At 48.4% G+C, this 25,843-nt stretch overlaps 1 protein-coding gene across 2 annotated transcripts; it reads left to right on the forward strand.

The window, feature by feature from the left end:
* Window positions 1–8,644: 8,644 nt before the first annotated feature.
* Window positions 8,645–19,072, forward strand: CALM1 (calmodulin 1). 2 transcript variants are annotated; one of them, XM_065941934.1, is made up of 6 exons: window positions 8,645–8,843; window positions 11,380–11,410; window positions 12,462–12,605; window positions 14,750–14,856; window positions 15,236–15,371; window positions 15,541–19,072. In XM_065941934.1, the coding sequence occupies exons 1-6, from the start codon at window positions 8,841–8,843 to the stop codon at window positions 15,567–15,569; spliced, it is 450 nt and encodes a 149-aa protein (XP_065798006.1). In that variant the 5' UTR covers window positions 8,645–8,840; the 3' UTR covers window positions 15,570–19,072. The 2 variants fall into 2 exon arrangements, with proteins under 2 accessions (XP_065798006.1, XP_065798005.1); XM_065941933.1 differs by lacking the exon at window positions 8,645–8,843 and having other exon boundaries at window positions 11,374–11,410.
* Window positions 19,073–25,843: the final 6,771 nt, after the last annotated feature.

Genomic DNA, 25,843 nt, shown 5'->3' on the forward strand with positions numbered 1-25,843 from the left:
CCTTCCAAGGAGTAAGCGTCTTTTGATTTCATGGCTGCAATCACCATCTGCAGTGATTCTGGAGCCCCCCAAAATAAAGTCTGACACTGTTTCCCCATCTATTTGCCATGAAGTGATGGGACCGGATGCCATGATCTTCATTTTCTGAATGTTGAGCTCTAAGCCAACTTTTTCACTCTCTTCTTTCACTTCCATCAAGAGGCTCTTTAGTTCCTCTTCACTTTAAATGGGTAAAAGGTGTAGGAATTAAGGAGACAGGAAGAGTTATTTTGAACTACAGTGTTACTCGCTCAGTCGTGTCCGACTCTGTGACCCTGTGGATTGTGGCCTGGCAGGCTCCTCTGACCATGGGCTTCTCCAGGCCAGAAGACTGGAGCGGGTTGCCATTCCCTCCTCCAGGGGATCTTCCTGACCCAGGGATAGAACCCAGGTCTCCCACACTGCAGGCAGACTCTTTACGGTCTGAGCGGCCACCAGGGATTGAACCCGCACTCCCTGCCCTGGAAGGTGAAGTCTTAGCCGCCGGATCACCAGGGAAGTACTACTTAGAGCTATGATCACTGGGAAAATGTGAAAGATATGTGATTTAAACAGGACATGAAGGACTGCTGGGATTTAGATAGGTGGTAATGAAATGGATGGGGCTTCCCTTGTGACTTCCCTTGTGGCTCAGCTGGGGTCGCAAAGAGTCGGACACGACTGAACGACTTTCACCTTCCCAGGTGGCTCAGTGGTAAAGAATCTGCCTGCCATTGCAGGAAGCTCAGGAGACAGGGGTATGATGCCTGAGTTGGGAAGATCCCATGGAGAAGGAAATGGCAACCTACTCCAGTATTCTTGCCTGGAAAATCCCATAGACTGAGGAGGCTGCTGGGCTGCAGTTCATAGTGTTGCAAAGAGTCAGACATGACTGAGCACGCGCACATGCGGGCGCACACACTCATGGATCTGGAAAGGTATCTGGACACTGGGAATGGCATGGAAAAGGCAGTGCGTTGGGAGGACACAATGTGTATTCAGGGGTCAGAGAGGAAACCAATTTGTAGCAGAAAATCCATGTTTGTAGAATAACGAAAGTAATGCTGAAAAAGTTAATTAACAATGTGTTGAATGGCTTTGAATGCTAGACACAAGGACTTTACATTTTATCTCCTGCAGGCACTGGGGAGCCTCTGAAAAGTTCTGAGCAGAGAAGAGACTGGATGAAACTACGTTGGTGACTGTGTGCTGGATGTATCAGAAGGGAACAAAGTCGTCAGGGATGAACAAAGAATAACACATGTGAGGCTAAAAATTTGGGGGACCCTCAGGATTCTTGATGGAGAAGGAAATGGCGACCCACTCCAGTGTTCTTGCCTGGAGAATCCCAGGGACGGGGGAGCCTGGTGGGCTGCCGTCTGTGGGGTCACACAGAGTCGGACACGACTGAAGCGACTTAGCAGCAGCAGCAGCAGCAGGATTCTTGATCCAGGTAAACATGGATGTTCCTTCCTATTTTCTTTCTTAAAGTTCTAGAATGGGGTTCTCAGTATAGCTTGGTGCAGCCCAAGAAGACTTCCATGATGATGGAAATGGTCTACACTGTTCAATTAGGTAACCGCTAGGTAACCCCGCTAACCATGTGAGCCTACTGAGTGCTTGACGGTGGCTAGTGAAACAAAGGAACTAAACTTAAAGTGTAATTCATTTTGATTTCGATAGCCACATGTCGCTCATGGCTAGTGGACACCACAGCTCCAGAGGCAGGACAAAGCTATTCGTTATGAGTCAAAACCAAACCACACAGTCACCAGACTAGATCTTAGTTTGTTGGCATTGGTGAGGCCCATTCTTTGGGTATAATCCACCATCAGCATCAGTTTCTCTGATTTATCGTTGTGGTCCAGTTTTCTGCATATCAGGACCTCAATGAAAGTACCAGTTTGTGGTGACCACTGGCTCTGCCCTTCAGGCAAACTGAGTCACCCCAAAACCTACCATTCCAGCCTACCACTGTGGCCACAGAGCCCTCCGCTGACCTAGTTGTTAAATCATCTGTAAACTGCTAAATGCCTATTGTTGCCTGAATGTCTTAAACATGCTCTCTAGTGTCCCCAACTCTAGCTCACATGGTAGAAATGAGACATTGTTGCTTACTGTTCAGATGTTGATTGAAGTAACTTTGGCACTTGATTTTTGAATTAATGGGGAGAATGGTGACTCAGGAAATTTCCAAAATTAATATGGCTTAGAGAATACTTTGCTCGATTGGTCAGAGCAATTTTTTTTAAAAAAACAGTCTGAGTTTAGTGTAAACAACTAAGGCAAAAAAACCTATGATCTTCTCCCACTGGGCATTTTGGAATTTGAATACACATACTTGGTCCCTAAGTCTGTATAGCTATTGGTTGCCTGTGACTTGAGATCTCAGTCCATTAAAGCACAGGTCCCCAGGAGGAGGACATGGCAACCCACTCCAGTGTTCTTGCTCAGAGAATCCCAGGGACGGGGGAGCTACAGGTGGTGGGCCACAGTCCATGGGGTCGCAAAGAGTCGGACACGACTGAAGCGACTGAGCATGCATGCAAAGCATAGAGCTAATGAGGCCCGAGTCAGGGGTCCAGTCTCGTTCCTTGTCGGTTATTTTGCTCTGTTCTCTATCCGTGACCTCAGCTGGCTGTGTTGCATATTCATGACCTTGGTCCCCAAGGGTGGACCAGGTGGAGGGAATAATGCAGATCCATTACCACAGCTACTAGCAAAACAAGCACAAGCGCTATGAATGTTGGGCAAGACTTGTCCGCTACTGTACAAAGGAATTTAAAAACAAGAATGGGGCACACAGTCAAGGGGAATGGTGCTGTTCCTCTTTAGATCATTAATATGCTGAGGACTGCTGCAAGTTGAAACACATAGTAGGGTATACAGTGGTCTGGTTATGATTCACTTAAAATTCTGGGACTCTAAATAGACATAGGGCTTCCCTGACGGCTCAGCAGGTAAAGAATCCGCCTGTAATGCACAAGACACAGGTTAGATCCCTGGGTCAGGAAGATCCCCTGGAGAAGGGAATGGCAGCCCACTTCAGTATTCTTGCCAGAAAAAAAGTCCCATAGACAGAGGAGCCTGGCGGGCTACAGTCCATGGGGTTGCAAAGAGTTGGACACAACTGAGTGGCTAAGCATGCATGCAAAATAGACACGCTAAAATTGATAATGTTTTTCTCATGGTAGTAAGTCATGGCTTAAAATTCACTTATTTCCTTATGATGGTAACACATTTCAAATTTAAATGTAATGTTAGAATTATCCCTGACTTCTTTACCTGAGCCATTCATAAAGGATAATAGCAAAAAAAAAAAAAAGATATTGTAATAGCAAAATTTTAAGTGGAAAAATAATGAGGTATTTTGTTATTGATAGAGATAGTAAAGCTTATATAATAATCCTGTATAACATTTAATGAAATGTAAATCCACACACAAACAGCAGGAGCTTGTTCTGGCTATTGGAGATGATTAGTGAGGAAGAAAATCCCAAATGGTGGATCATCATCAAATTATATTGGACCATGGGACAGAGAAAGAGGCGGCTGTGGATGGCGGAGAGGTCGAAGACAAGATTTCTTTCCTGTGAGATAGCTCCAGTTTGGGACTGCAAATTTCTTAAAGAAAATTCTCTAACTAGAATAATCCATCTATGAAGACACAACAGCCGACGGTTATAGTGAATGAATTTAGACTTGTTACTTCATAAAAACCATCAAGCCAAGCATCCACCTCTCTCCCCCGACCCCACTGCCCCCACATGCATACAGAGTCATTTTCTCAGAACAATGTAAGCTCCATGAATGCTAGAAGATCTGTCTGTCTACCTATCTGCCTATCCATCTATCCATTTCCCTCTATTTAGTTTAAAATACCAGCTCCTCAGCTTCCCTGGTGGCTCAGTGGTAAAATATCTGGCTCCCAGTGCAGGAGGCAGGGGTCCAGTCGCTGATCCGGGACGATCCCACGTGCCGCGGAGGACTGCCGAGCCTGTGCTCTAGAGCCCGGTAGCCACAACTGCTGAGCCCGCGTGTCCCAGCTGCTCAAGTTCGAACGCCCTAAAGCCCACGCTCCCCAGCAGAGAAGCCAGCACAGTGAGAAGCCTGTGCGTCAAGCTGGAGAGAGGCCCCCGCCTGCTGCAGCTCGAGAGAAGCCGGAGCAGCAGCAAAGACCCAGCACCACCATAAATAATAAATAAAAACATTTACAAAAATAAAATACCAACTCCAAGAGATGCATCATGGAATAGAACTGGGATTAGAGAGTTCTCGGTTATCTCTTTCAATGAAAGCATAGAGTCGTCAACTACATGTTTGATGGTGAGCAAGTCTCCTCACCTGTTTAGATCTCATTTGCAAAATCAAAAATGTCCTCTGGCCAGGAAGCATCATAAAGTGAATGTTTTGCTTTTTCTTATACACTCTGCTCCTGGTGTGGTAGGTACAGCTATTACTACATTCCTATGATCTTATTTTAATTTTAAGTCCTTGGGTAAGAAGTATTTCTTAAAAAATCAAATTTTAATCTTATTTTCTTCCAAAAAAATTAAAAATTAATTCTATTAAATTAGAAGAGATATAGTGTAGTGCTTACATGCTTGGTCCTCTGAAATAGATTTTTTTTCGTTTCAACACTTAAATTAGGCAAATCGCTGAGTCTCTCAGTGCCTCGGTTTCTACATACGGATAATGACGCTGGCCTCACAGCATGGGCAGGAGGATGGAATGATACAGTTAGGACAGGGCCTGGCCATAGCCAATGCTCAGTTCAGTTCAGTTGCTTAGCTCTTTGCAACCCCATGGACTGCAGCATGCCAGGCCTCCCTGTCCATCACCAACTCCCGGAGCTTACTCAAACTCATGTCCATTGAGTCAGTGATGTCATCCAACCATCTCATCCTCTGTCGTCCCCTTCTCCTCCTGCCTTCAATCTTTCCCAGCATCAGGGTCTTTTCCAATGAGTCAGTTCCTTGCATCAGGTGGCCAAATGCTCAGCAAATGTTTTTTTTGTTTGTTTGTTTTTCTTTTAATTTTTGGCTGTGCCACAGGGCACATGAGATCTTAGTTCCCCAACCAGGGATCAAACCTGTGCCCCCTACATTAAAAGCCTGGAGTCTCAACTGCTGGACTGCTAGGGAAGTCCCATCAAATGTTAATCTTTAAGCTATTTCCATTTCTCCATTTGCCCTCTCCACCTTCAGTATGTTTGTGTGTACACATATGATAACACATATTATACATGTATATTACAATCATATATATTATAATCTCAGGGACAGGGTTTACAGTTGGAAGGAATTTCTAGATTAAATCCAAACCTGTCTTACCCCTGAATATGTACATTGATTACATTTGTATTTTTTCTGTTAGACTCAAATGGGTGATCAGGTTAGTGACAAAAATGATATTAAAATTTGAGATTCCTGACTTGGGGTTGCATCCTTTCTATTTTTCTTCAATTTAACATTACTTTATTCCCCAGTGGCTCAGACAGTAAAGAATCTGCCTGTAATGCGGGAGACCCGGGTTCAGTTCCTGGGCCGGGAAGATGCCCTGGAGAAGGGAATGGTAATCCACTCCAGTATTCTTGTCTGGAGAATCCTGTGGACAGAGGAGCCTGGTGGGCTGCAATCTGTGGGGTCACGAAGAAGGGACATGACTGAGCAAGTAACACTTTCACTTATGTGAATAGTCATTCTTTCTCAATATCATGAAATATTCCATAGTCTGCTGACTCTCAGTAAACTGTGACTTCACAGTGCAGTGCTGTGCTCAGTCATGCCAACTCTTTGAGACCCCGTGGACCGTAGCCAGGGTGGCTTAATGGTGACGAATCCACCTGCCAATGACTTCACAGCAATGTGGCTTCAGTTCAGTTTAGTTCAGTCGTCCAGTCGTGTCCGACTCTTTGCGACCCCATGGACCGCAGCACGCCAGGTTTCCCTGTCCATCCCCAACCCCCGGAGTTTACTCAAACTCATGTCCATCGAGTCATTGATCCCATCCAACCATCTCATCTCTGTCGTCCCCTTCTCCTCCCACCTTCAATCTTTCCCAGCATCAGGGTCTTTTCAGATGAGTCAGTTCTTCGAATCAGGTGGCCAAAGTATTGGAGTTTCAGCTTCAACATCAGTCCTTCCAATGAATATTCAGGACTGATTTCCTTTAGGATGGACTGGTTGGATCTCCTTGCAATCCAAGGGATTTCTTGATTCCTGGTCTTTTCATAAATTAGAAAGTTTATTCACTTAAATCTTTAATGAAAACCCAGTGATCATCCAGGTGGTCAGAAGAACCTGCTTCAGGAAATACATAAATCTTCACATGGTACATTTTCAGTTTTCAGATATTAGTTTCATCAATACATAATCTAATCTTAGAGTCCCTGAACAAGGGCTCACATGCTATTTTATGCTCCATCTCTGATTCATGGCAAGATCTTGGGCAAGTCACTTGACCTTCTTATATTTCAATGTGTCAAACTGCCATAAAACTGAGTAAAGCATGACCTCATTACAAATCCAATAGACTTGAAAGCTGTACTTTAATAAAGAATTATCAAAAGAGAACTCTAGCTGGTAAAATGTAAAGAATCACAATAATGAATTTTACTATAATAAGTTAAGATGACTTTGAAATACAGTCTTTAGCAAATAAAGTCATGATAAAGTTTCAAAGTGTTTTATTTGGGTGAAATAGGTTAAATGATGGAAGAAGAAACATTATTTTAGAAATTGCCTGGTTTTCAAAACCATAGATTCTAGCAACTTAATTATAAGGAGCAGAAGACTATCAGAACCTAATAAACCTTTAAGAATTAAACACATTTCATCTCTAGGCCATTTTTCCTTCTTCTTATACAATGTATACCAAGTTTTAAAATGTATTTAACTAACTACTGTATGAAAAGCATGGCAAAAGAATACCAATTCCCTTAGCATATTTGGCCATTTAGACTGTAACTCACTGTATTACTGAATATTCTTTTAATTGACTTTGTATTCATCCCTTTCCCCCTATTTCCAACTCTCCTATTAACATACAGTTTATTCCCACTCAAGTTTCTGCCCAGGAAGACAGGATGATGGTGATAATCACGTTCAGTAGATGTTGTCTTTCTCATCTGCAGGGGGAAGGCAGCACCATTCCCTGGCTCTCTGTGGCAGCCTCCCTTTAAATTGCACAGCTGGTTCCCCCTTTCTACCACATTCCAGAAGGCATATCAGTAAGAACAGTTCCACAGTTATTTGTCTGAGGCTATCACACAAGTCCTGGGCACCTACAATGTGCCCAAACATTTTCCATTGTTTTAAAACATCTTTTCTGCAGGCTGTGTCAAAGCCAGAAACAAGCATAACCAAGCAAAGCCTTTTCTAGCAGAGGTTGTCAGTCACACACTTTGCCACATTCTCTGAAAGAGTATGCAAATAATAACTTTCAACTGTTGCCCAGGCCCTGTAAACAAAAGATCAGATTCTGTGCTCTGCCTTGGCAAGAAAAGAAACTGCAGCATTTTGTCAAGATTTTTACAAAGTTCTGGACTTTGCATTTGTAACTGATATGGTCCTTTTTCTGGTATACAGAAAATTGAAAATATGAGTAAATTTTAGATGAAAATACTACTTGAAAAGAAATATAATCAAGATTGTGCATTTAAAAATGGTCGAGCTCCATAGTAGAGTCAATTAAACTGTGTGTTCCAACTCTAATCTAGGGAATTCTGTGTATCTATTTTTTTCCTTCTTTGTTTCTGTGGATCTACGAATAAAGATCTGATCTCTTAGGACCAGGTAACTAACACACACACACACACAAATCAAAGCATGGGGTCTGAAAGTCTACAGAAGATGTACCGGTGCACTGATTTCAGCAAGACTAGGGTCAGGATGAGTAGTGTTTTCCATAGCGGGAAAAATACAGGAGAGGGAGATTATTCAAACATACAAAAAAAAATTCAGTGGAAACGTAAAAACATTAAGGTAAAACTGGCTAAACATATGAGCATGACACGGATTTAGCAACCGAGCATATATATTCACTTGTCTTCGACGTTACTGGAAAAGCAAACGTCTAAGCAGTTTCTTGCGCGAGGACGCTTGCTTCCTCCAGACCCCTGTCCTCGGCTGCCGAAGTGCGGCCGCCCCCACCCTGCAACTGCCCACGTCTCCCCAGCGGCGGGGGCCAGCGGGAGACCGCGAGGCCAGGGCCAGCCCGCTGCCCCGGGGCGCGACATGCGAGGGGCGGGTGGTGGGGTTAGGAAGGGGAGGAGGGGGTCTCGCCGGCGGGGTGCGCCTGGGGCGAGGGGCGGGGGCTTCTGAAGCCGGAGCCGCCCCCCGAAGGCTACGCAGCCGCTCTGTCTCCGTCCTGGCCCTTCGGGCACTCCTCGGGGCACGCGCCCCGCACCCCTCCCGGAGTCTCCGCGCCGGGGTCCCAGCCCCGCCGCCCGCCGCGCGCGCGCGCAGGGTCGGCGGGAGGCCGGGCGCGCCGGGGGCGGGGCCAGGGCTGGGGGCGGGGCCGGAGGCGGGGCCAGGCAGCAAGGCCCAGCCCTCGCGGCGCGGCGCAGGGCGAGGCGGCGGCGCGGCGGCGGAGGGATACGCGGCGCCCTATATATACCGCGGGGCGCAGGCTCGCGGCGCGGCGGCGGTGTCGGTAGCCTGGGGGTGCGAAGCCGTTAGCGCAGTTGGCGGCGGCGCTCGGCGACGGCACAGCACTCAGCGCACACGGCGCCCCGGCAGCAGCTGTAGCGGAGGCGCCCTGCGGTCCCGGCCCCGGCGCGGCCACCCTCGTTCTCTCGGCCTCCCTGCCTCGCTCGCACCATGGTAGGTGGGGCGCGGCGAGTGTCGGCGCCGCGGCCGCCTGCCCAGGCTCTCCCGATCCTGTCTCTTTCCCCGTCTTTCCCTCGCGGGTGGCTTTTCCTGGCTTCCGGGTGTTGCGCAGCCGCTGCGGCTCAGGACGCGCTCTGGGTTTGCCTCGCGGTTTTCTCGACCGGGCGGCACCGTTTACGTTTCGGCCCGTCGTGGGGCCGGGGTTGGCTGCGCCCGGCCCCCGGCGGGGGTTCTGGCCGCGCGGGGCCCCCGCACCCGCCCGCTCCGCCGTCCGCCCCCGGGCTGCTCTAGGGGTTGGGGGCCGGGCGGGGCTGCGGCCCGACTCCGGCTCGCGGGCGGCGGAGAATGAATGGGCCGGAGCGAGCCGGTGGCGCACGTCGCCGCGGCCGGGGCGCGGGACCGCCGCCGTCCCCTCGGGGCGCTCCTCCCGCCTCCCTCCCGGGGGGCGCGGCGCGGGCGTGGGTCGGGAAGGAAGGAGCCGGGGAGGGTGGGGTGGGGGCAGGAAGGCGCGGGGCGGGGGGCGGGGGGCGGCGGGGGCGGAAGCGGCGGGCCGGCAGCTCTGCCCGGGCGGGGCCCTGCGGCGGCCCAGGGCCCCGCGTCGCGGCGGCTGGCGCCCCTGCAGACCCGCCCCGCGCGGTGGTGGAGGCGAGCGGGGCACCGGGCGGGCCCCCCCCGCGGGAGGCGCTCGGCCGCGCTAACTGGGGCGGGGGGCGGGGAGGAGCGCTGGCGCGCGCCGCGGTCTCCAGTGGAGACGCGAAGTTTGTGCTCCGGGGGAGGTGGCGGCGCGCAGGGCAGAAGCGGGTGGAAGGCGCGGGGCGAGCTCGGGCCCCGCCCGCGGCGGGTGTGGGGGTCTCCCTGGCCTGGAAGGAGAGGCGCCCCGCACCCTGCTCCCGGGGCCACCTCGCCCGGCACTTTTCTCCGGCCCGCGGTCCCTCCCGTCCGAGGGGAGATGCCCTCCCCGTTTCCGCCGCCTCTGCGGCTCCCGGGCGGCCAGATGCGCCCGTGCGCCTCTCCGGGTGTGCCATCCCCCAGCCGGCAGGGCTGACATCACCCCCCGTCTTTCTGGCTCGGCGGGGCGGGGAGGCGGCTCTCGGCGGGGCCCGTGCACCTCTGCCCCGAGGCCGACGCGTTGTGGCGGTGAGCGTGTCCTTCTGTGTCGAGACGGGCCGACAGCCTCGATCTCCACTCTCAGAGGACACTTCCCCCGGCGAGGTGACAGCTTCTTGCGAGGTGTGGCCGGCAGCGCTTCCTGTTCTACGAGGCAGAGACGTAGTCCTGGCATTACATAAATCCTCGTGTCTTCTTCGGTATAAGAAAACCGGCGTGCCATTTCTGGGGTAGGGAGGAGAGGAGACAGTTCTAATTTGAAAAAAAACGTTTCCTCCTTAAGTCAATATGTTGGAACATCATTCTTATTGTGCAAGTTTTCATTTGAGAGTTCGGGTAAACTACCATCAGCTTTCTACTAGGACTTGTTTTGGAACTGGCTTCGTTAAGACATCCTTCATTAAAATAAAAATACATGTTATCTGTCCTTGAGATCCCGAATTCCCATGGCTGGAGGCACAAGATCAGCGTTGCAGAGACCAAATAATGCAAGTGAGAAATTACCTTCGTGGCCATTACCACCTCTAGTAAAGTGTGTTTATTAGGAGCAGCTCTTAGATCACTCTTAAAATGGGTAGAGTAAATATCCTCTAACAAAGTTAATAGTTCCTCTCAAAAAAAAGAGGGTACAATCTCATTATGTAGTTTCTGTGTACTTCATTTTTGCAGTTTTGTAACAGTTCAATTGTAGGACCGTTCCATTATTCCCTCCCCCCCAACTTTTCAATCATAGGATAATTTGACGAAGGACATTTAGTTGTTGTAAATGGTAGGCTTTTAACAAATAACTGCCTAATATAAGTGATTGGAAAGCATGGAAATGAAGTTGGTAGGATAACCCATTGCTGTATATCTATTTTTTCCACTTAATTGTATCTCATAAAATAGATATGAAAGCCTGTTAATCCAAGCCAATGCCATTATGTAACGCCAGTTTGGAGATCTGGAGTGCCCGCAGCGCTGCGCAAGGTGCACTGAGAGCCTGACCTGGCCCGGGTCCTGGCTGCAGGGACAGCCGCGGCAGGTCGGGTCCCTCCGTGGATGGCCGCGGGGATCGCGGCGTCGCCGCGCAGTAGGTGGCGCTCTTCTTCCCAGAGCCGGGCCCTGCGGCGGCTGCCGTGGGCCTGTTGCCACTAGAGGTGCCATTTCTCAAATGATGAGCTGACTCTCCTGTTCCACCCGCCGCAGAGCAGAGCGGGTAGGCCCAGAGAAGAAAACCTGAAGTGAGACCTTGTCTCCAATTTGTCATCCTTTGTTTTTAAAACAGCATAAAGGGTTCCCTGCGTTTTAATTGTTTCTCTTAAATGACATGGCTGAAATTTTCGCAGCTGAGAAAGACCACTATTAAAAGACTTAATTGGAAAAGCTATGCTGACTCCAGTCTCCCGTGGGTTGAGTTATAACCTTTTCTGTTTCTATGCAGGCTGATCAGCTGACGGAAGAGCAGATTGCTGGTAAGTGGATGGCTACAGGGGGTCTCGGCAGACCAGGACTGGGTAGACTCAGTTCTGGTGACTCTTCCCTCTCCCCTCAGCATGAGCAGTTTTCTAAGCACTTTGTTTAAACGCACACAACAAGCAGAGATATTTAGGTTAAGTGCTACTCCTTGTCAGTCTTTGTAAAGATTGTCGGATAATGTAAAAGTAAGTGGAACTAAGGATACACACTTGTTACACTCTGGGGTACTTCCAGGTGTGCTAGGCTTTGTATGGAATGAGATTGCATGGAGCCTGCTATTCAGAAATGTAGTTTAGAATTCTTACGCCTCTTTGTAACGCACCATGAAAGCTTGTGCTTGCTATTCTAAATGGGAATAGGTGAGGAGGATAGTGAAGACCACCGTAATCATCAGGAAGGGAATGAAGTTAGTGTAGATTTTAGCTTTTAACGTTCCTTGGAGGACTTTTTTGTGGTTTTTTGACCTTGGTATGTGGCATGCCAGACCTTAGTTCCCCAACCAGGGATGGAACTTGTGCGCCCTGCATTGGGAGTGCAGTCTTAACCACTGGACCGCCAGGGAAGTCCCGGGAGGGGTTTTTGAAATGGTTTCTCTTCAGGAAACCAGGATTGCCTTTGAAATACTCTGAGTGCCGTGCAGAGAGGACACACTGGTTGCCGGGGATTGTCCATTTCTGGTACCTGCCTCTCCTGTTGCTATGAAACAAGGCGTTCTTACGGCTGTGGCGATGCCACAGGAAGGGACCTTCAGGGAGCATGCGGAACCACCTTCCCTTGTCGGGTTGGACCTGGCACTAAACTGTGTTGAAGCTTAGCCTTTAAAAATGTGGGAATTTTGTTTTATGGAACTGGTTGCCTGGAGTGACGTGTGTTCTGTGTGAGGGCGCGTCCAACGTGACTGCTGTGGTCTTTGTTTCTGCAGATAAAGAGCAGGCGGTTTCTGCTAACTTGCACAACTTGGCTTGCTTTGGCAAGTTCAGGGGATGGGCGTGCTGTGACTGGGTTGGGTGAAGACATTCATTCTGAAAGGTAAACTTGTGTTTTCAGAATTCAAGGAAGCTTTCTCCCTATTTGACAAAGATGGTGATGGCACCATCACAACCAAGGAGCTTGGAACCGTCATGAGGTCGTTGGGTCAGAACCCAACAGAAGCCGAATTGCAGGACATGATCAACGAGGTGGACGCTGATGGTAAGGGCTCTGGAACTGTGAAGGAGTGCGGTGTTGTGTAATTCAAGTTCAGACACGTCACCAGGTTGTCTTTCAGGTGTCGAGATCAAGGAAAGTGTGCAAAGATCCTTTCTGTGGCTTCCTTACCGCTGTGACAATTAAAATAGAAGATTGCAGGCCTGCCTCTAGCCCTGCTTGCTGTCAGAGCGTTTCCTGGATCAGATCACAGGGTTGTTCTCTTTGGTTGCCATGACCTGTAGCTCAGTCTTTTATCAACTGGCCCATGAGTCTGCACTGAGTGCTGTGGGGAAAGTAAAAACAAACAGCCATAGACCTTTTAAAAAAGCTTGGTCATCTCAGAAGACAAACCCCAAGTGAAGTGGGAGAAGAATCTTCTTAGATGTTAATGTATAAAAGTGAGTACAGTGTGAGCTGTCGATGTGTTTATTGAAGAGAATTTCAGGGATCACGTGAGGCTTGGGGGTGGGGTGCATGATGACCAAAGGAACTAGGTTTATAGAAGCTACTAGGAGGACGTGGAGCCAGAAGCAAATGGCTGTTGGGTCATTTGTTCTCTGGATTCCAGAGCAGTGGACAGGAGACCTTTTTACTGTTTGCTTCTATCAGTAAGTAGTTTTTAATCACTACCCTCTCCCCCCAAAGAAGAACCGTGTGCTTTGGAAATAGTATTAAATTAGTAGGTTTGGTTTATATAATACATTTAAGTAAATTAAATCTATAAACATAACATTGTAGAACATTAGTAAATTTTGAAAAGATGAAATCGGAATGAACAGTTTGGATCTAGACTTTCTTGATCAGCTTGATAGGATAGTAGCCATTTAAAAATATGGTATAATAAAAAAAGTATGGCATAATGTGATAAAACAGTTAACACTGCTGGTCACATATATTTAGAAGCAGGGGTTTGGAGTCAGCTCTTTAACAGTGGTTTAAGTCCATTTGAGCTATTTCTAAAGACTGTTTTTATCATTAATAATTTGGAGAAAGAGGTTTATTCATAGTTCTGTCTCATTTGACTGCTAAGGTGATCAGCCATCTGGGAACATAGGGTGGCTCTCTTATAGTCTAGCCCAGGAAACTGTCTGGGGACTGGCAAAATGCATTAGGCCCTCCGATTGTATGGAACAAGGAGGGGAGGTTTTCTCAAGCTATAGAATCTAACATTTGCAGTGAGTGAAAGTGTTGAAACGCTGAAGGACATCGCTATAGGGCTATAAGAGATCATTTCAGACAACTGATTTTTGCCATGAGCATCAATAATGCTTTAAATATTTGGAGGCCAAAACGCTTTGAAGGAATCTGTGAATTATTACTTTGTTTTAAAGGTACTGGTGAAAAAGAGTAACTTCACGTAAGGCTTTTTTCCTTCTGATTTAATTTTTATTTCTGTTTAGTTCAAGTCACACTGTTTGATCTGGTGGCTCGTCTGTGACGTATTCGTCTGTTGGTTTTAAAGGAGGAGTTTGGAATACTGGCCACAGAACAGATTCTGCTGACAGTTCTCTGATTGTTAATGGTCTGAGCTGAGGAAACGCTTCCGAGCCCATGCCCTTAGTAGGAAATAAAGATACCGAGTTGGGAGAAGATAGCTAGGTGACTTCCCATAAAGTGTCTGGGAAGACTCTGCTGCATCCATGGCCCCTGGCATGAGTCATCTTTTCCCCACTCGTGTCTTTCCCACTTGGTTTTTCCTTAAAAACCTTGGTGGCTCAGGGATGGGCCTTCACCAGCATCACTAGTATAGGCAGACTTGGATCCAAGGGATCTCCCTGACTTGGGGGAAGGCGGTCTCAGGTGCCTCCCTTGGGAGTGGAAAGATTTCAGCCACCACTGCTGTGGCCTCCCCCCCCGCTGAACTGTGCACACCTTTCAGTGGCCAAGAAGCTGTGTGTGCAGTTTCCTTTGCATCATTAAATGCTGTCCTGGCCATTGATTACTAGTTTGAGTTACATGAATCATGTGAAATTGCCCTGGGAAGTTTTTGAATAGTTTAGATCTAAGGTAATTCAACCTGATAAAGCAATTCATCAGTTTGTCTTAGCAAATGTTTACTGTTCTATAAAGTGATTCTAAAATTACCTCTCTTGAGTGGCGTTAACTGGAGCACTTATTTTACACAAGGTTTTGTTTTTTAATTTGAGGTAATGGCACCATTGACTTCCCAGAATTTTTGACTATGATGGCTAGAAAAATGAAAGACACCGACAGTGAGGAAGAAATCCGCGAGGCGTTCCGAGTCTTTGACAAGGTAACCCTGTGTCTGCATTGCTGACTGTAGTGAAATACGACTTTCCCATCGTTTGTAGAAGCTTTTCTAGTTAGAACACTTTACCTACCTGCCTCACCGTCTGTAATCTCACTTGAAATATCTTGACTTATTGCAGTAACCTTATCGTAAGAGAGTAAGCATAATAAATAGCAGAGAAATGTTGAACCAGGTTTCTTGGCTGTGACTTGCCACTCCTTTGCTTTGTAAACGCCCCTGCGGCTTCTCCTGCCTGCATGTGTTCGGTGGTGGAGGGGGAGCTCGAGAGCCGGCACGTGCACACAGGGCCAGCGCCTCGGTCAGAGCCCTGCTGGCCACGCGGCACCGAGTCCCTGCCCCTGACAGCGCGGCCTGTTCGCAGGATGGCAATGGATACATCAGCGCCGCAGAGCTGCGCCACGTCATGACAAACCTGGGAGAGAAGCTGACCGACGAGGAGGTAGACGAGATGATCAGAGAAGCGGACATCGATGGAGACGGGCAAGTCAACTACGAAGGTAAAACCCCGCCTCTCCTCAGCTTGCTCTGTAATGGTCCTCCCTCTAGGGTCTGTGAGCAAGTTAACTACTGCAGCTAGGGGTTTTTCCCTTATGCAGACTAGAGATGTTACGTTCATTAATGCTGCATTTGAAGGTAACTGAAAGTTATGATTATTTGTCTTTTCAGAATTCGTACAGATGATGACTGCAAAATGAAGACCTACTTTCAACTCCTTTTCCCCCCCTCTAGAAGAATCAAATTGAATCTTTTACTTACCTCTTGCAAAAAAAAAAAAAATGTTCATTTACTCATTCTGTTTCTATATAGCAAAACTGAATGTCAAAAGTACCTTCTGTCCACACACACAAAAATTCTGCATGTATTGGTTGGTGGTCCTGTCCCCTAAAGATCAAGCTCCACATCAGTTTTCCGATATAAATACTTGTCCTACCTTAACAATAAGGACGCGCTTAGTGGACTCCTGGCAGGTCCATCTGCTCATGATTAATAACACTGTCTGGGCTGGCCAGTTTTTCATGCATGCAGCTTGACAATTGAACACAGTCAGGCGTTTGTATTAAAAATGAAAAAGTGAAAAAAACAAATTCAAAACGTACTCCAAGGGGTTCTAGTTCAAATTGTTAGTGTAAATTGTCGTAGCTGGTTTACTGAGGAGGGGCGTTCAAGGTTGGTTCACCTCAGGGTGCTGTAGGAGGACTGTCCGGGCGCAGCCCCACTGCGGCAGGATGGGCCTCGTCGTCCCCTGGTGACCGTGACACACCCTGTCTGCACTGTGCTAGAGCGGAATGGGTGTCAGGCTATCACCATTCATACAAATTTTTAAAAAGAAACTTTTACCAAGGGAGCATCTTTGGACTCTCTGTTTTTAAAACCTTCTGAACCATGACTTGGAGCCGGCAGAGTAGGCTGTGGCTGTGGACTTCAGCACAACCATCAACATTGCTGTTCAAGAAATTTACAATTTACGTCCATTCCAAGTTGTAAATGCTAGTTTTTTTTTTTTTTTCCAATAAAAAGACCATTAACTTAAAGTGGTGTTAAATGCTTTGTAAAGCTCAGACCTAAACGGGGATGAGCCAGTCGGAGGGGAGGCCAGTGTACCTTTAAAAACGCCCACAGCCCAGCATTGGGTACCCCCCACCCACACAGACATGCATCCCAGCACCAACCACTGAGCCCAAGACCTTGCCCAAAACCAAGCAGATACTGATGGCTTCATCTTGTTTACGGACATGTGGGTCTATTTGTATTTTCACTGGGGGGAGGGGGGAGTGAATCATGGTAACAATGATTATTCAGGCAGTAGAGCTCTTGAAGGAAAAAACAAAAACCACTTTCTCTCAAGCATGTATTTAGGGGTTCTTATAAATTGTGCTGCTGATTACCTGTTTTATGTGACTCTTTGAGACCATCTGTGCAAGAGATGACTTAGTGCGTCTGTAATTGAATCCTTGCTGTGTGTGGTAGAAGCAGTGGTCACTTTTCTAAGCCAGTCTCTTCATGCCTAACGGACACTACCGTTCACCTTTTGATGCACAATTTTTAATTTATGATTGTACTTAACTTTAGACTTCTACTTTTTAACTTGACTTTGCTCTTCCCCACCCCCTCCCTGCCCCCAGTAGAACCAATTCTAACCCCCAGCTTGGAAGTAAAACTCCAGCCTAGAGGGAATTTTGTATTTCTTTATGAAACTGTAACTAAAACTAAAGAGATGCTGGTAATGATCTTGGTGGTGGGATTGGTCTGCCTAAAAGTCCCCTAAAAAGCATATTGGATTTAGTGCAGAACTCTTTGAAGGCTGAGTGTGCATTTTTCAGGGTGTTAACTGGTTGCATCTTATTAGGAGGTTGGGTTTTGAGTGTTCCTGTGTGGGAGGTCTTCCCTTGCACCGGAACAGCAGCAGGCTGCTAGCGAGGCGGTGAGATGCGCTCTGCAGCCCATCGGGTGCCTTCAGGGTTGGTTTATGGAGACCCTGCGCTTCTCCGTCTCCTGCTCCCCGTCTCTCTGGCATTTTGCAGCTCCTTCGTTTTCCCCGCCAGAGGGGTGGGTCAGAGCCATGGGGAGGAGCCTGCCCCTCTGCTTGGCTGCTGGTCTCTAGGCTGGGTGGTCGGTAGAAGAGAGTTTGGCATCGTGGGCGAGGCTTGGCTTCCTTAACTCCCTGAATCTGGAAGGAGCATCTCAGTACCGTGGAGGTTTTCTCCTGGTGAGATAGGACTGGGGTTTCTGGTTTGAGGAAGTGGATAACCTGAATATTTCTTGCTGGGAGGTCAAGTAGCCAGACTTCACCCATTGTCAGGCCTGTGGCCAGTGACTTCTTGGTAGCTTTAAAAAGGGTTAAGGACAACTTGGCTTGTTTTTCAGGAACTTTGCCTTCTATCTTAACCCTTTCACCATGTCTTTTTTTTCTAGAAGCTGAGTGGACTCCATGTTGGTCCCATAGCCTTTCCTAAAAGACCACCCTTGTAGCCAGATTCTTAAGTGGCCAGGATCCTGTTTAGGAACCAGAAACGTAACCCCAGGGGGTGCTGAGTTCCAGTTTGGCCTCGAGGGGAAGCTTAGTCCACTGGAGACTTCCTGGCCTTGGAGGAGACGACCAGCCCCCAAGGGTCAGGTGTCTGCAGTCCACGGGGGTTTGTGAGGAGATGAGCTGGGCGAGGGGGGCACGACTCTGAAACTCGGCCAGACTCCTGTAAACTCTGGCCCCACTTCTAACTGCTCTATAAATACATATACATATATTTATATACATATAGAGTGACTAGTTTAACTGGCATCCGCTTGAGCCTGAGACTTGCCATAGAAAACGGCTGAGCCCTTGGCGCGCACGCTCGTGGTTGCGTTCTCCATCTGTTCGGGGTAGGTGTCGAGCAGCCGTGTCTGGATGTTTCAGATGGGCTTCTGATGCACTGTTGCCAAGGAAGGCTTTTTTTTTTTTTTCCTGGTTTTTTGACAAACGAATTTTTTGCACACTTTTAATTGGTGACTTTCAGCAACTTTCAAACACTGAAAACTAGCTACTGTACATATTTTTATATCCTCTTTATAAATGCATGTCTGACTGCACTCGTGACCACGTCGTCACGCAGGGCTGTCCAGTCGGCCTGGTGCGCCTTGGGCCGTTGGAGAAGCAGTGTGACTGGCGGCCCCTCGGCAGTCCTGGGAACTTCCTCCTGAACAAAGAATGTAAATTTGGTCAAGTCTGCTCCTGGTTCATTCAGTCATTTTCAACATTTGAAGTAGTTACTGTATATCCTAAATACACCTATCCTTTTGGCAGTGACTAGATTTCCACGAATGTGTCTTACTCTATCCTTCAGCTGGCGGTTACTCTTAGCTCTTACTGATCCCTTGAAGTTGTTCTGCAGAAGACAGAAGTTCTCTGCTGTCTGTATCCCTCGGAGGAAGAAGGTAGTGGCGGTGGAGTGTGTGTTCTTTCTCCAAATTTATTATAATGTTTGTTAAACACGTCTGTAGCCAAGATGGTGGTAGTTCCCTTGTTACGGAAGTCACCCTTCACCGTGGCGATTTGCGAAGGAGATGTACTTGAATGTTTCTGTAAATCTTTTGAGATAAACTGTTTGGGGATTTAACCACCTCTCTGATGGGGGACCAACTCTATGGAAATTGTAAATAAGTTTTATTTATAAACCTGGCACTGTATTCAATAAACATTTCTGCAGCCTTTCATCTCTAACTGTGAACTCTGGAGGTTTTTAGCCCGTGCTGCTGTCCATTCCGTTTGCTCAGTGAACAGGCTGTACCTGCCCACAGGTGTGATTCTGCTTGGGCCCCAGTATGGTAGCGGAGGGGCCAGAGCCACCACAGAGACGTCCCACTCTGGCCTTACCCTCTTGAAAGTTCAGGCCTGGGGGCTTAGCCTGGTGGTGCAGTGGCTAAGGCTCTCCCTTCAGGGCATGGAGCTGGGTTCAAACCCTGGTCGGAGAACTAGACCCCGTATGCTGCAATGAAGTGAAGCCCGGATTGGCCAAATATTAAAAAAAATACAGTTCAGGTGTTAATAGCTGACATTTTAGCACAGTATCCTGGCATTTCAATGTATCCCTGTTGGTGTTGTGTGGAAAATTCACACCATGAAAAGATTGATTCCTCTTTAACCTCAAGGTTAATTCAAGTCTCTTTGGAAATTGTGTGAAGAAGTACACTTAGACATTAGATGGGGGTTTTCATATTAGCTGGGAATTTACAGTTCCATAAGCAGCTGCTTCTGCCCAAGTCCTGGGCAGGACAGCTGAGGAGCAGCGGGGTCCGGGTGGCGGCCGGGAGAGGGAAGGGGCGGTGGTGCTCCCCATCGGGACCTGGGAGTGGAGGCCTGGCCCTCGCCACTGTGGCCCCCACGCCAGTCTGGAACCGCGTCCTCAAGCAGGAGCGGCGGCCGGCTGCCCCCTGTGTTTGCAGAAGGGCCTACGCCGACTGCCTCGCCCCCTTAACAAAGCCCGAGAGCTGAGAAGGCGGAAAGGCCGCAGGCTGAGGCCCCGCTCTGGTCAGAGGCGCGCTGGGAGCCTCCGCCTCTGCACCACCAGCCCCCGTCTGCAGGGTGGAGGTGCCCCCGCAGGGACCGAGCCCTCTGCTGAGACCTCAGGCCTGGCCTGTAGCCGTGGACAGGTTCTTTCCCTCTCTGCCCTGCATTCAAAAAGATTACTGGACTAGCTACCTTGTTTAGCCGCTCAGTCATGTCTGACTGCGACCCAAGGGACTGTAGCCCACCAGGCTCCTCTGTCCATGGGATTCTCCAGGCTAGAAGAGGAGCGGGTTGCCGTTTCCTCCTCCAGGGGTCTTCCTGACGCAGGACACACACCCGCGTCTTCTGCGCTGCAGGCAGGTTCTTCGCCCCTGGGCCACCAGGGAAGCCCAGGTACCTTCTGCCCGCGGCTCTAGGAGTCTGACCAACCCAGCTTGGCATCGCTTGGTATTGAAATAGAAATTGCAGCCTCAAGGGTGGGAGGCAAAGGAGTATAGGCGTGTTGTATACTTGGAGATGATAAGTGGGATTTTAAAAGTCTCATGGTGGGGGTGGAGCAGAGGGTTCAGTTCAGTTCAGTCGCTCAGTCGTGTCCGACTCTGCGACCCCATGGAGCAGAGGGTAAGTTTTGTTAAGACTGTGGGATGTAATATTGGAACGTGGGTCAAGGGAACTGATCACGAAGCGACTTCCGTCCTCCTGGCAGGACAAAAGTAGGAAGCTGCCATTCACCGCAGGCGGGAGATTCAGTCCAAGTGACGACGTCATCTGGATTTTCAGCAGTTTTGGTCCAGGAGGAACAGCACACACACACACTTCCAGTCTGAGCCGAACTTCCCTGGGCCCTGTGGCTGCCGCGTCCAGTGACTCAGGCTGCCTTAGAAGGAAATCAAACCGCAAGTTTTTTATAGCTTGCCGCCGCTTCTCTCCCACCGCCCTCAGCCCTGTGCCGGGGCGGGAGGAGCCGCTTGCCGGAGCCCTCGGGAGGGCCGGGGCGGAGCTGCGTCCCCGCTGACCATCCCTGAGTCTGGGTTCAAAGAACGCTGGCAGTCTCCAGCCTAAGAGTCACTGATGTTCTGCCTATGTGTCAGCAGCCTCGGAAGTGAGGGTGTATTTACACACTCCCATAGCATTTCAAATGGGACTTTTTTTTTTTTTTTGGACTGTGCCTGAGGCCTGTGGGATCTTGGTTCCCCAGCACAGGGTTGAACCCTCGTCCCTGCATTTGAAGTGCGGAGTCTTAACCCCTGGACTGCCAGGGGAGTCCCAGCAAAGGTCACATTTTTAAGTTCTGTTTTCACCTTTACAAAGATACAAGGGAAAATCCCAGACTCTCCTCCTCTAGTAAGATAATTTCATAAACATTTTGTTATAACATAATACTCTTTTTATCCTGGCTGCATATAAGCATGTATAGTTTGCTTTTAAACTTTTTCTTCCCCTTTCTGAGTCTTAATATACCCTGCAAGTTGGGATTTTGTTTTTTTGTTACTGTGTTTGGTAGCCAAAGATAATTTTTTCCCCAACACAGACTGATAGCAAGAGTCAATATTTAAGATAATGGATTATTTTTTAAAAGCAGAAAACAAGTGAGAAAATAATTATAAAATGATAGTATTTTAGTTAAAGGACTAGTTCATGTAGTGTAGTCATTATAAACAAATAGAAAATAAGTGAAGACAAATTATAAAATGAAAATATCTTAAAAGGACCAGCACATACTTTGCATTCCCATTGCAAATATCCATATCTGGTGATTCTCAGACTTTTCAATGACAAGAAACTTGTTAACCTCGAAAGGCAGGCCCGTTTTCACAAAAGTATTTTTCTGATTCTGATAAAAATGCTGTTTATTGTATAAGGTTTGTGATATTTCACTGGTAGCTCAGCAGGTAAAGAATCTGCCTATAATGCAGGAGATGCTAGTTTGATCCTTGGGTCAGGAAGATACCCTGGAGGAAGGCATGGCAACCCACTCCAGCATTCTTGCCTGGAAAATCCCATGGACAGAAGAGCCTGGTGGGCCATAGTCCACGGGGTCGCAAGAGTCAGACATCACTGAGCAACTAAACCACCAGAACACCGTTTTTCTGATTCTAATAAAAATACTGTTTATTGCATAAGATTTGTGATATCAACTGACCCCACTACCCTGTAAAAGATAGTTAACACTTTGTATTTCCTTCCAGAATTTTTTCTATCTTATGGATACAGAGATAGTTGACAAAACTAAGATCTATATGTGTATTTTTTAAAATTAAGGATGATATTCTTTCTTACATATAATTACATATTGCATATATACAATATATGTATTATAGACTTTTTCATTCCTTATGCTTTTTTTTGAGGTACAATTCATGTCACAAAACATTCATCCTTGTAAAGCATAGAGTTCAGTAGTTTTTAACATACTCACAGCATTGTATAACCGTCAACGCTGATTTTAGAACGTTTTCATCGCCTGAAAGAAGCCCTGAGCCTGTTAGCGGTCCCTCCCCACCCGCCTTCCCAGTCCTGGTGATCACTAATCTACTTTCTGTGTCAATGGATCTGCCTATTCTGGATATGATATAAATAGAATAATATATTCATATTTTTTAAATCCTCTTTCACTTTTTATCCTGAACATTTCTCCATATACTTAAATTCTTGGATGTAATTTTTTAGGAGCTGGCTCTATCAGGATAGCATCATTTGCTTCATCTCTCAATAGAGGCCATTTGGCACACTATGTTTTGAGCGGTTGTAAGTATGAGAACATTGTTGGGAGGTTGAAACTTGCATCCTTGTAGCCTCCACCCATTGGCCTGCTTAAGCCTGATGGAGCTGGCCCCGGACCTGTAACCCTACTCCACAAGGCAGGCCTTGCCATTCACATGTTCACACACCCTCCTGAAGTCTTCAGTCTTAATATTTGCCTTTTTCTCTTTGAAACCAGCCTGAGAGGAACGGACAGGATGTGGTGTGATTCACCCAGGCTCCACATTTAAACAGATCTCTGCATTCACATCCTGTCTCCCCGTGTGGCATGAATTTTGCGAAGTGCCAAGTCTGCCTCAGTGTCTTCAAGGCGGTTGTCAAAGTGAGTGAGATGCTGCAGATCCACTAGCATCAAGGCTAGCACGTGTGTGTGCCCAATGGCTCGCTCGTGTCCGACTCTTTGTGACCCTGTGGACTGCAGCCCCCCAGGCCCCTCTGTCCATGGGATTCTCCAGGCAGGAACAGTGGAGTGGGCTGCCATTTCCTCCTCCAATGGAAGGTGTTTAAAACCGCGCTGTTCTCCTCCTACCCAGGGTGAATTCTGATGCCACAGAGGCAAATGAGGGCAGTCTTTCTGCTTCCTCTGGTTGATCTGGCTCATGTTGGTTCTTGGGAACTGTCACTTCCTTCCTTTGTCAAAAGCACACAGACCCAACCCTCTCCTCCTCACCCCTCTGGATGCCCTGACGGTCATCGCCAGCGTCTCGTCTCTGGGTGCCTGTTCCTGACTCGGGCGGCTCCGCTGGCTCCTCAGCCAGGCCAGGCCCGAGGGCATCCCCATGGAAGAGCTGCGGCATCCTTGAGGGCTGGTTGGCTTGGTCATCTCTGGACAATGATGGAGATCCCATTTTTTTTTTCAGTGAGTTAGTTTTTAAATGCCAAATTTATTTTTTAATTGAAGGATAATTGCTTTATAGGATTGTGTTGGTTTCTGCCAAATACCAATGTGAATCAGCTGCAGGTACACACATGTCCCTTCCCTCTTGAACCCCCCTCCCTCCCCTCCAGGTTGTTACAGAGCCCCGTTTGGGTTCCCTGAGACCCCGTTCTTGTTAAAGGCCCTTGACCACGACAGGAGAGGTCGGTGGTTGGGCGCTCTCTGCTGTTAGCCTCCCATCCCCTCTACCCCCTCGTGCCGCTTCCTCTCTTCTGGGGCCCCTGGGGCCGTCCTGAGCTCTGGCTAGTCCTTGAGAAATGCTCACTGCCTCCAGCCAGGAGTGCTTCTCCTTAGTGCGGCTGGGCCCGGCACAAACTGGTCCAGCACCACAGGCAGTGAAGCCACCCGGTCACGCCTCCCCTCCTCTCTTCTCTGCCTCCATCTTCATCTTCAGCTGGCCGGCGTCGCGCAGCATCCCTGGGCTCCCACGGCCTGATTCCAACTCGGGGTCAGAGACGCTTCCCCAGGCCCCAGAAGGGGGAGATAATCCGATGGTTGGCTCAAAGCTAGTGAGCTCATCCTTTCTGAAGGGTCCCGGAGGGGAACTCAGGGTGTGGGTGCAGTTGTTCAAACAGGGCAAATTCTTTAACTCAGCCTTGCAAATTACCACCTGGTCTTCCCATTCAGGCTGCCACCTATGGCCAGGAAGGAATTCACAACCTACTTCTTCTGCTGTTTCCTAGCGGGAAAGCCTGCTCACGAGAGGCCAGAGTGAGAGTGCTGTAATCTGGTTGTTTGTTCTCAGGGTCAGCGTCCACAGTGTCTAGAGCGCAGAGTTAGAGAACTTCGAAATAGTGGAAGGTTCAGGAAGATCTGCTGGAAAAGGGACAGACTACCCACCGCAGTATTCTTGGGCTTCCCTGGTGGCTCAGCTGGTGAAGAATCCGCCTGCCGTGCAGGAGACCTGGGTTCGATCCCTGGGTGGGGAAGATCCCCTGGAGAAGGGAATGGCTAGCCACTCCAGTGTTCTGGCCTGGAGAACTCCATGGACTGTATGGCCCAGGGGGTCGCAAAGAGTCGGACACGCCTGACGACTTTCACTTCACTTTTCAGTCTCCACCTCTCGAGATTCTTCTGCAAGCTGTCCCTGGAAACATTATCAGTTACGCCCGCCACGCAGCGTGCTGACGAACAGCATACGCCAGCTCGAATGCACGAGAACCAGTGCAGACAGCAAGGAGAACAGGGCCATCATCAGAGGGATTTTGATATAGTTCTCGCAGTCACTAAGAAATCAAGCAGACGAGAGTGTGTCTGAAGCACATAAGGAACAAGTTTGGCTTCATGTGTGTATGTAGAATATTGCGTCCAGCAGTTAGAGGCTTCATATTACTTGGATGCCAATAAATATGAAAACTTATAGATAAAAGGGGTAATTTCCTAGCGAACTGACTCAAGCAGTACAAAATGTAAAACAGACTGACCATTAAAGGGATATAATCAGAAATTAAAAACATATCTACCGGTGCTGGATACTGTCAAACTGTGCTCCCCTCCTCCAATGAGTGATGAGGCCTTGGTCTCATCCCCTTGAATCTAGGAGAACACGGTAACTATTTTTCTTTTTAATTAATATTTGTTTGGCTGTGTTGGGCCGTGGTTGGGGGCGTGTGGGGTTTAGTTCCCTGAGCAGGGATGGAACCCGGGCCCCTGTGTTGGGAACACGGAGTCTTAGCCACTGGAGCACCGGCAGAGTCCCTGTGACACTGACCACTTTGAGCAGTGGAATGAATATACTGGGACGGATATGCTCGTTTCTGGGCCCATGACTGTTCCCAGTTCCCTCCTTGGAACATTCTGGAAGCCCTGAGATCTCCATGCTGGAGAGGCCACGTGTAGATAATTCAGCGGACGGTCTGCTGGGCCCACCCTTCTCATCTGCTATCGTCAACAAAGTGCCCAATAGGTTGAGGCCTGGATCCTCCAGGCCAGGCCGTTGGCTAGCTGAATACGGAGTAACCTCTGTTGGGAAGACCCCCTGGAGGAGGGCATGGCAGCCCACTCCAGTCTTCTTGCCCGGAGAATCCCGCGGGCAGAGGAGCCTGGCGGGCTGCAGTCCATAGGCTTGCAAAGAGTCGGACACGGCTGAAGCAACTCAGCAACCTCAGTTGACCTCAGATGGAGCAGAAGCGTCACCCATCTGAACCCCGCCTGAATTCCTCACCCGCAAAATCAGGAGATAAATGGTAGTTTGTTTTAAGTCACTAATATTTGGCTTCATTTGCTTTGAAGTAACAGATAACAAAGCCACTGCCAAAAATAAAACAAATCCTTCCAAGGAATAA

This window comes from Muntiacus reevesi, chromosome 7 (genome assembly GCF_963930625.1).
Source record: "Muntiacus reevesi chromosome 7, mMunRee1.1, whole genome shotgun sequence".
NCBI lineage: Eukaryota > Metazoa > Chordata > Mammalia > Artiodactyla > Cervidae > Muntiacus > Muntiacus reevesi.